The 11,332-nt window shown below is 31.2% G+C and overlaps 1 protein-coding gene across 1 annotated transcript in view; it reads left to right on the top strand.

The window, feature by feature from the left end:
* The window catches only part of LOC107449100 (cGMP-specific 3',5'-cyclic phosphodiesterase), a gene marked incomplete in the record, with an annotated part of 371,784 nt that overhangs the window by 351,843 nt on the left and 8,609 nt on the right, over positions 1 to 11,332 (top strand). Inside the window, 6 exon segments of the mRNA XM_071185055.1 lie at positions 5,044 to 5,153; positions 6,493 to 6,580; positions 6,769 to 6,869; positions 7,116 to 7,193; positions 8,503 to 8,641; positions 10,031 to 10,114. Coding sequence (XP_071041156.1) covers positions 5,044 to 5,153; positions 6,493 to 6,580; positions 6,769 to 6,869; positions 7,116 to 7,193; positions 8,503 to 8,641; positions 10,031 to 10,114 — 600 coding nt within the window.

The raw sequence follows: 11,332 nt of genomic DNA, 5'->3' as shown, positions 1-11,332 counted from the left end.
GCGTATTTACAAAGACTCAAGGATACAGCCCACTTGGCGCGATATTAGGGATTGTCGCCAGATTTGTGGTAAACCCACACATCCTCTTTCGATTGTTGTAACCCCGTACAGAATGCGTTGTTGTGTTTACATTTCAATTTAAGGTTAAGGAATCGTGAAAATGTGTACAATATTTCAACAGCAGTTTATAAATTTTTTATCGTCTTTCGAAATGAAATCGACGAATTGTGATTAGCATAACAATACTTTAGTATCGAGCTGTAACAAAACGATTTGAGAGAATTATAATACTTCAGCTCAGAACGAATTTTTTTAATAAGATGAGATTAAAGTGTTTGATTGCTTGAAAAAAAAGCATAGATGTTTTAATTTTAAAAATCTGTATGGAGATATTTCTAATATAGCATTTTTGAGATCGCCACTGTGTTTCTACTGCTTACACTGTTGTAGTAAATTGAATATATATTATACAAATATTCAAACTGCTGATTAATGATAAACACTATTGTTATTTTTAAAAAATTGTTACCCTAATAGACGTTATTATAAGAAATTGGATATATGATATACTATCAGTACTTTTGAAAAAAAAATGGGTTTATGTTTTACATTCTTGAAAAGGGCATTTGTTTTGAATTATCATCTGTCATACCTAAGATTAATAAACTACTAAGGTTGAACCTGGTTAAATGTCACAAACTAAAATAGCGAGCGACTAAAAGTGTCAACAACGGAACTAACCCAAACGCAAAGGATTGCTCTATATGCCTTTTCCTTACAGCGCATGCGCAGCTTTCTTTTTCGCACCAAAAATGCTTAGATGCTCTTTATCGCGCCAAGTGGGCTGTATCCTTGAGTCTTTGTAAATACGCGGCCCGGCACCCCACATACCAGGCTATCCCGGTCTAATAGCGACAATTTATCAGAATTACTGTTGCACCGCACCTGTGGACCTGCTACAAGAAGTATTAGTTGATTATATAGTTGATTATGGCAGTAAATGGAAATCATTTGTCATAATTGGATGTTAATCTGGCAAACCATCGTTACATCAGTTAGATAATGGGTTTAGTGTTTACCAAGATCTTCTGTCTAGTGGTTCCATTATGGTGTTGTTCATCACCTGTAACGTATTGAATTTGAAAAATTAGTATCATGAGAAACAAACTTATCTAATTTGGCTTACTGCCTTAGAACAAGATTAGAATCTTATGTTAGCACTAATTGATTGAGTACCTTATGTTTTTTTTTAGTTATTTAACCTAATTGGGTCCATATTGTTTAGTTTGCTCTTTGAGATAATCACAGAGTGTTGCAGTTAGTATTTATCCGGATTAAGGATGATTGGGAGAAAAGTTGTGTGGCTAATTTGAGCAGACACCTAGATCTTGAATAGCCTACTGTTATAACTATCACATCAGATGTTAATTAGTAATTTTACATTGATTGACTAGCAGCGTTACATTTCAGACTCAAGGGATGGACATCGACAATAACAGTATAATATAAAATAGCTAGTCAGGTCACAGGTTTTTTATTTTTACATTTAACATAAATGGCCATCACGGGTAGCTGAAAAGCTCCAGACTCACTGCCTGTCCCCCAGGGACTTGGAGCAGGGTCAGTGGTGAGGCGTGTGTGGTGATCAACCACGTTGGCTGCTATTGTGAGCCAGTCCGTGGGTGATTGTGGGGTATGTATGTTTTTTTATGTTGTGTTGTGTGTTTTACCTATTTTTAGTATGAGTGGTAGTTGAGGCAGTGCTTTGGTGGAGTGTGAATTATAAAACTTACCAAAATCATAAATGGTGGTAACATATTAGAAATTAGTAATTAAGTTGGTTGACTCATCCCCCACCTTTTTTTTTAAAAAATTTACATGAATAGCCATCATGGGTAGCTGAAAAGCTCCTGGCACACTGCTTGCCCCCAGTGTCTAGGAGCAGGGTCAGTGGTGAGGAGTGTGTGGTGATGAACCATGTTGGCTGCCATTGTGAGCCAGTCCGTGGTTGATTGTGGGATATGCTTGTTTTGTTTGTGTTATGTTCTGAGACTATGTATCAGTGTTAGTCATAGAGATTTTGGGAGTTTGAGAGACATAGGGATATCAGTTAGGTTATATTTGGCCAATATTTTTACTGCTATGGACGCTAGTTGGTCTGCTGAAGACCCAGCTGTTTTTAAGCCCTTGTACCCTTTGTAAAATGATAATGATATAGATTAGTGTATTATTGTGTGTGCGTTTATCGACAGTTACTCTTGTTTGTGTGGATCGAACTTGAGGGCTTTTTTTAAGCCTCACGGCCAACGGCTTGTGTTGACCGACTGCCTGCCAAATGTTTGTTGGTCATGGGTGGGGCAAGAGTGTGTTTTTATGCTGCAGCAATGGTTTGCCTGGTGCCCTGACTCCTCATGATTGTATTTGCTGCCAGTATTTTTACAAAGTTATTATTAAGTTTATGACATATTGTCTGTGATGTTCCCGGTTATGGCAAGAATATTTATTAGTTTTTACATAATATGCTTGTTTTTGAAACTGTCTGCAAATATCGTTCTGCCTTATTCATTGGGTTTTTTGAGGTGGTACGATTCAGTTAGTGGGCAGTCATATAGGTATTGACTTGGGATACCTGTGTCATCGCATGGGCATGTGTCTGTGTTTATTCGCTGCATCCTGTGAAAGAATGAGGTGAAGAAGCCATGTCCTGTAAGCAATTGTATTGCTGCTCGATGGCCTATAAGTCGGTCTGTGTCTAATTTAGGGTAATATGATTTTGTTGTATAGCCTTTTTCATTTTCGTCCCAGTATGCTTGCCAAAGTTTTTGTGTGATGGTTTTACGTTTATTTCTTAGGCTCGATGGTGGAAGCAGAACACCGCTGGGAGTCCCGTGACCTGCTGTTACGTCTTTAGCCGCTAAATCCGCTGTTCTAGTTGTATTTGTGTTGTTGCCACGTGTGGGTTTTTTTGTTTCGTTTTTCTAATAGCGTGTATACTAGCCAGACTGTCTGTGAAAATTGTTGTATCTTTGCAGCTGTGTGTCTCTAACCATTTAATGGCTTCTTTGATGGCTAAAACCTCTGCTTGAAACACTGTGTTTTCTTGCATGTTGGTTGTTGTGGTAAACACAGAATGCGGCTCCTACGCCATTGTCTGTTTTGGAGCCATCGGTGTAGATTTGTACCGTCGTTGTTTGGCTAGTTCTAGTACTTGTTGGTAGGTTAGTGTATTTATGGCTAGTCTTACGGGCCGGATGGACCATTTGTGTTTTTATCTTTTGCTGATATTCACCCACTTTTAAGTTGTATTGTGTGTTTTCTTAATTGAATCTTAGTGTGTTAGCTGGTAGTGCTTCTTTTTGGATTTGCAGGTGCAATGGCGGTAAACCTACCAGAACATTCAGACCTGGTGTGGGTGCTGTTTTGAATGATCTTGTTATTCTGACTAGTAGGGGCAGCTGCACCTTGCGCAGCTCTTTGATCGTGGTTTTATTTAGTTCTGTACCCCATGCTGTATTGTAACGTAAAGGCCTTTTCTGCCACAGTCTTGTACCAATGCTTAAGCATTTTAGTATTAATGTCCCAGGTCCTTGGGGCTAGTTTTATGAGATTGTTGTGTAGTGTTGTGGCTCTTGTTCTTAGTGATTTAATGTGTTCTAGGTAGTTTAGATGATGATCCAATACTATACCTAGGTATTTGATGTGATTTACTGATTTTATTGTGTGACCGTCTATTTTGATTATTGGTTGTCTCTGCTTGAAAGGATTATTAAAAGTGATGTAGTTACACTTGTCAATTGACAGTTTTAGGCTTTGTGCATTACAAAAGTTGTTGAATTGTGTCATTGCCTCATTAGCATTTGATTCTAGGTCTTTCCTTGTTTTGCCTGAGACAATGAAGCTGTAGTCATCTACAAAGGCTTGTGTTTTAACATGGTCGTGTTTGAACTGTTGTAAAAAGATATCCGCAATGATAAGCCATAGTAGGGGTCCTAGGCAGGAGCCCTGTGGACAACCCTTGTAGATATCGATTTTAGTTATATCAGTACCACCATTGAACTCAACTGATCTAAGTGAGAGGTAACTGTTGATTATGTTTGTGAGCTGAGTTGGACAGTTTATAGTATTTAATCTGTGTATTACGTGTGTCCACTGTATGAAGTCAAAGGCGCCCTCGATGTCGACCGATATTAGGGATTTATAGTATTGCCGTTTACAATTCTTATTCTTTTTGGCGGTTTTGGCCTCGTTAATTACAGTTTTTAGAGCAGACTCAGTCGATCTGCCTTCTCTGAAGCCGAATTGGTAGTCGCTGAGTTTGTTGTTTTTTTCCAGGTGATGGATCAGTCTCTGATAAATAATTTTTTCCAAGAGTTTCCCTATTGTTGGTAGAAGACATATGGGCCTGTAGGCATCTGGTTGTGTTAGATCTTTGTTTGGTTTTGCGAAATAAACTACTGCTGCTGATTTGATGTTGTTTGGAAAATGATTAAACTCCTGACATTTATTGACCCAGTTAGTTAAGATTGTTGGGTCGGCATCAGAGATCTTTCTCCATATCATGAAGTCCAGCTCGTCCGGACCTGGTGCTTTTGTTGTTTTGAATGCAAATAAAGCATCCTTTAACTCGTTTTGTTCGACCCTGGGATCTGGGTTGGTGTTGTTTTGTGTTCGAGGAGGCTGATCAATAAAGAAACATGACATCAGAAATAGCAAATAAATCAATAATTGTTTGAAATAGCCTGATTCTTTAATGCTGCAGTGGGGCAATGAAGTCCAAAAACAAATATGGTTTTGTTCATTTATAAAAGGATTAAATGTTTTCTGACAATGTTTCCTCCAATGGGATACTAATAGGATAATAAGTAAGATGATAATCAGAAATAGCCTTATTTTAACCCGAAACTGACAAAAAAATACTTGTTTGAAAACTATGAGTGATTTTCTGTGTTTTGTATAATTTAAGATAGCATTTAAATCTTTAACAGAAATAATTATTTTACTCATATTTATTTTGAAACAATGGTCTTATTTGTGACATTTCAGACAGGAAATATGAAAGAAATGATGTCGGATTTTGAAGTAATGGCGTTATTGGTTGCGTGTTTGTGTCATGATTTAGATCATAGAGGAACTAATAACTCTTTTCAAACTAAGTAAGTTAGAAATTTAATTAAAATAATAATAGTTCTTGCTTCTTATTCTATAAACAGTTATCAGCAAACATTTGAGGACTTGAAGGTTCGGAAAACAGATGTATTTCTTAAGCAAGGTCAACTCTAATCATTATTTGTGTTTAATGCGTGACAAAATTCCTAATCTAGTGATTTGAGTTATTTTATTATATACATCTCCAGGGTGTATAACCACAATTAATGTTCATGAATTGCGTGTTCGAAATAAATTTTTGTATTATGTAACATCAATAAAATAAAACTACTTACAATGACATTTCTTAAAATGCAGCATTAATGAGTTTTTTTCCTTATTGATTGCAAATTCCTTATTGATATTATGTAAGGACCATAGTTATGGATTTTATTTGAATTTATATAATTATATTTCAAAAATAATTAATAAAAAACTCACCAATTTGCAGTTACTTGATCGTAACGTAACAAATGTTACAATAATAGCTGATGCTTAGATATTTATTTTTTATATATTTATTTATTTTTAAAAGAAAATAATTTGGGTTATTGTTTATTAGGGTTTTTTCCTTATTGATTTTAAATTCTTTTCATGATATTATATAATGACCATAATTATAGATTTTATTTGAATTTCTATTATTATATTTAAAAATTAATTAATAAAAAACTCACCAATTTATAGTTACTTGATCGTAACGTAACAAATGTTACAATAATAGCTGATGCTTAGATATTTATTTTTTTAATTTATTTTTGAAAAAAAAAGATTTGCCTTAGAACATCTGATTTTATCATTTCATGTTGAAGATTTACTCTTTTCAACAACAAATTAATAAATGAATTAGTAAGTGAATGCTTTTCTACGATACTATTTCAATAATAAAAGATCAGTTAAGAAATACTATGTAATATAAAGATTATAATTATGGAGTTCATTTGAATTTCTATAATTATATTTCAGAAATAATTAATTTTAAGAAAACTTATCAATTTGTAGTTACTTGATGATATCGTAACAAATGTTAAAGTAATACCTGATGATCGGACATTCGTTTTTTTATTTTTTTGAAAAAAAAAAGATCTGGCTTAGAATGTTCAATTTTATCATTTTGTATTGCCAATTTACTCTTTTCAATAACAAATTAATAAATAATTTGTTATTGAAAAGAGTAAATACTATACTATTTCAAAAGTAAAAGATCAGTTAAGAAATATTTTTATCATAACCATTTGTCTTCATCTTTTATAACTAACATTTTAAAATATTCGAAACATTTCTGTTTTCTAAAGTTTGGTGTTATAAATAATGCTGATAATTATTTTTTTTGTAATCTTATTTTAGAACAGAATCTCCTTTAGCAATTTTATATGGAACCTCTACAATGGAACATCATCATTTTGATCAGAGTGTTATGATTTTAAATAGCGAGGTAAGTTACTAACAAAGTTTTGTTTTTATACTTTTAATTTTTTTCTATAAATCCTTTAAATAAAAAAAATCTCCTAAAGATTCATAATTTTTGCAGAAAAAATACCTGAACATGCAATTAAATTTCATACAAAAATCTGTTTTTAAAATTGCCAATTACAATTTTAAAAATTTATTTAATTTTTTTAGGGAAATAATATATTTCAATCTCTATCACCAGAAGAATACAGAAATATCATATCCATTGTTGAGTCTGCAATCTTATCGACTGATTTAGCTTTATATTTTAAGTAAGTGTACTTTTTTTTAAATCCACTTTAAAATTCCTTTTTCATTTAGTTTTATATTGAAAATATTTAAAATAACAAACTTTTTTATCTAACTTAATTAGAATTTAATTTGTCACAGTGTATAAGCCATTAAACATTATTTTCTAGAAAAATAAGCATTTTAATAATAACTTTAATTAAATTTTTATTAAACATTTTAATTCAAGCAATTGTTGTATTCTCCCAATATAGCTTTGTGTATTTCAGGAAAAAGGATTCTTTTCTAGATCTGGTAAAATCTGGAGATACTGATTGGAAAAATTCCCGGAATAGAGATCTTTTAAGGTAGTTTTTCTCAAAGCATTTATCATGTTTACAATAACAATGCTAAACATACAAGATAAGATTCTTTTGCATCTTAATTCCAATTTGTAAATATTTAGTGCCTTGAATATTTGAAGTAGAATAAAACGAATGGATCTTTAGTATTTTTTATCTTTCATGCATGAAATCATACAATAAACTGCAAACGCAACAGTTTTTCAATACAGAAAGATATAGATAATGCTTGGAAAATGTTTTATTAGTTTGAGAGTTTGTCGCTAACTAGTATCGACTGAGGTGTTTGGGAAGAAGGGTATGCCATAACAAAACATGTAGACTAGTGACGTATTGTTTTCTGCGTATATTTTAGTTTGAATTTATTTAAATATTACAAAAAAAGATTAAATAGATCAAAAGATAGATATAATAATTTTAAATGTATAAGATTTTTGTTCGTAGAAAAGTAATAAATTCAAAATTATGTATTTTATTTTGTGCACATAAAATTCCATTAAATTTTTAACTATTAGCTCTGTCGGGTTTGATTTATCATTTTTCAATTTCAATGTACAAGAAGCAATACAAGTGTGCAGAATTTTCACCCTTCTTTTGGTGCCCATCAATAAATTAAAGATGGCGGTTAATCCTTCCTTAGATGCAGAACTTTTATCAAACATATTTTTCATACTAATTATTTTGATTTAAATATGGTCAAAATAAGTGAAAAACATTATATTTAGCATTTTACTAATCGATGGTTATGAAATATAGCATGAAACACCGGTGTATTTTCAGTGTTAAACGTAAAATCTTCCAAACAAAAATTTTTCAAATTTGTACTTATTAAACTCTAAGCAAAACAGTTATTCATCATTGAATTTCCTTTAATTTACAAAATCAATAAATTTTTGAATACGAAGAGAAAAAAAAATCAAACAACTTTTTTGCATTTTACATTGTAGTACAAATACAATGCCGATATTCTGACAGATTTCTTTAATATCTACTAGACGGTTTTTTTATAATTAAAGAAATATCAAAATATATTTTGCTTGTAATTAGAGGGCCAGAAAGATATATATGAATAAGGAATACAGAAAATTTCCCTTTGCGTCAAAGGGTTAAAGGACAAGTTCCATAAATCAATATTGAGCCGAAACCACAACTTTTAAGTCAATATACAGCTTTTGTTTATAAAAATTATTTTCGAATTGGAATGTGAAGGAATAATAGGATTAGGAACTTTGTAATAGGATTAAGCGTGAAACATTTAATTCGTGTGTGACTCTTGCCCTCTCCTTTCTAAACTGTTTTCTTATTTCACATATAGAGGTATGCTGATGACAGCATGTGATGTATCTGCAATTTGCAAGCCTTGGGAAGTACAGAAAAAAGTAGCCGAACTTGTTGCAGGAGAGTTTTTTGAACAAGGTGATTTAGAGAAAGAAAGGCTTAAAGAACAGCCTATAGTAAGATTTACGATTGTCTTAATACCTGTTTCAATAAAAATTAATTCATTGTAACTGATTACGCATTTATATACCCTTAAATCTTCAAATAATCTTGAACCGTAAATCAATAGGATTTTTCATCAGCGTTGAAATGGGATTTGCCATGTGTTATTTTCCCATAGTTTTTGCCGTCATTAAAGAATTTTTTCTCATAGTTATTTGAAAAAGAGAAATGTTTTTCACTAGTTCTTACCATCTCCAAACAAAACCCTGATATTTCTGTGAACATCTTAAAAAAACCGTACATTTAAGGTAGTATTGTAACAAGAATATAGAACATTGTTAAAGTATACTTGTGAAGATTGAAGTAACATATGATCAGTTTACGAATTACTGTTCTAAAATTTTTGTAGATCTCGTACCTGCCCTGATATTCTTAATAAATTTTACTTTGCCCTGATTCGACCTTTTTTTTTATTATTTTTTCTGCCTTAGAGCTAGTTGGTTAATTTTTTTTGTTTGAGTACTCCATATTACGAGAAGTTAGTTTATATTACTGCGTTAAAAGTATTTGATAAACTAATGAATTCTGATTCCTTGTTATTTTCCAAAATTATAGTTTCGAAGCATAAATCCTTGTACATGCATCAAAACAGTTTCCTTTTTTTCTTACATCTTTATTCTTGCATTTACCGTTATGAATAAAAATTGCAACTGAATTTCTTGTGTATTACCACAAATACATATGGTAGGAAATTTCAGGAAAGAAATGAATTTTCGTTTAGTTACAAAGATTTTTTTTATTATTTTTATTTTAAGGCATTTTTCGAAATTTTTAGGTCAGCAAAAACTGGACTCCAGTATTAAATAACGAATCATAATACCTGGCAATAAATAAGCATGGTTTAATAGTATTTTAAAATTTATCCTATTTTTCTTAAGGTTTTTCCCATATCCTGGTAAAAACCTAACGCTGTTTTTCTTTGCATAATTTATTGCATAGAGAAAGGGATTTGTTTTTCCAACTTTTGACTCATAAAGAGCTTATCTAATTCTATCTAATTCTATTGTTCTAAGTTTTGTTTGTTCTAAGGCTTATCTAATTCTATGCAAGTAATTACTGTATCGAATGGAATCTATAAATAGAATTGATTTTTCAGAAAAAGAAATAGAATCTTTGAATTTATTAATGAGTATTTCAGAAATTTTTTTTAAAAAGAAAAATTTAGTATATAAAATATGCTAAATAATTTTAATTTATAAAACTTTATCATATTAATTTTGAAAATAATTTATTGGCAGTTCCATTTCTTACTTTTTTAAAAAAAGGAAAAGAAAAAAATATCAAGCAAATTTATTAAAAAAAATATCAAGCAAATTTGAATATCTTGTTTTATTCTCCTAAAGGCTATGATGGATAGAGACAGAAAAGATGAATTGCCTGCCATGCAAGTGGATTTCATAGATTGCATTTGCTTACCTGTTTATGAAGTAAGCTCAATATTTTTTTTATTTTTTTAAAAACTATACTATATATTATAAAAAGAGCAGCCTAAATGTTATGTGAGCACATTTAAGATACACTATAAATGAAGTCAATAAAAAATTACCCAATGTAAAATCACATAGCTTCTTCTGTGGTGTTACATGATTAAAAACTTCATTCGCTTCAAAAATATTTAATGAGGAAAAACCTTCGGCATACTTCAAGTCCTCAAAAATAGATACTGGTTTTCAAGACTTGCCAAACGTGATTGAGAAGATATGAAAGTGAGTTGTACTCTATAGCGTAAAGTCGCCAACAAAAGCTAGAAAAATAAAGCTGAGACGCAAAGCTAGAAAAACCGCAGTAGCCGAGAGAAAAGAACAGAACAAGAAAATGTAAAGTGGCTAAGGGGAGCAAAAATAAAGATAAAATGGGAGACGTAGTAAGGAACTAATGTCGTTAAAAAGGGCTTTCGTATGAATAAAAGCGAGATCAAGATAAATTGATATGACTGGAGTGGAAACAATAGTCAAAATTGAATTTATCCCCCAAATTCCAACAAAATGAATGAATAGTTGATGATCAATAGTTGATGGTGAATCAAAGTGAATTAATAGTTGATGATAATTAATAACGGACGCGTCTATCGTATTCATCTTATGTAGTAGTGGTTAACCGTAAAGTGGAAAAATTGGTCAAAAAACTGTTTTTGCTTTTCTTTCTTTTTTTGTCATATTTCTATAATCAAATTTCTAAATGCTCGAATAAAACTGCAATGATTCCATTAATAAGACCAACTTTATGTTAATATAAATTTTATAAAATAAATTTTTGTATTCTTGCGAATTGATTTAATTATAAATTGATAAATTTAAATTTATTTTGTTTTGTAATCATATTTCTATAGTTTAGAAATAACTTCAACATTTTCCTACACTGTTTCATCTTGGTTTATAGAGTATTTAAATTGATGTACAGTCCGCAAAAAAAAAAACGAATCACCCTGAATAACTTTCGTTCTAATGATCGGATTATCACGAACTAAGTGTCAATCTTAATGGTTCCTGGGGGTGACCTCAAATATGTTAATTAATTAGTGCTAACTATTAATTAAGTTACGAAATCAGACACAAAAACGTACTTTCTCTGAATAAACATATAATTTTTTTTACATATTTGGAATCTAGACACTTGAATTAGGGGGGGTAGACAAAATTTTAAAA

This window comes from Parasteatoda tepidariorum, chromosome 1 (genome assembly GCF_043381705.1).
Source record: "Parasteatoda tepidariorum isolate YZ-2023 chromosome 1, CAS_Ptep_4.0, whole genome shotgun sequence".
NCBI lineage: Eukaryota > Metazoa > Arthropoda > Arachnida > Araneae > Theridiidae > Parasteatoda > Parasteatoda tepidariorum.
This window is presented reverse-complemented; position numbering and strand designations above follow the sequence as displayed.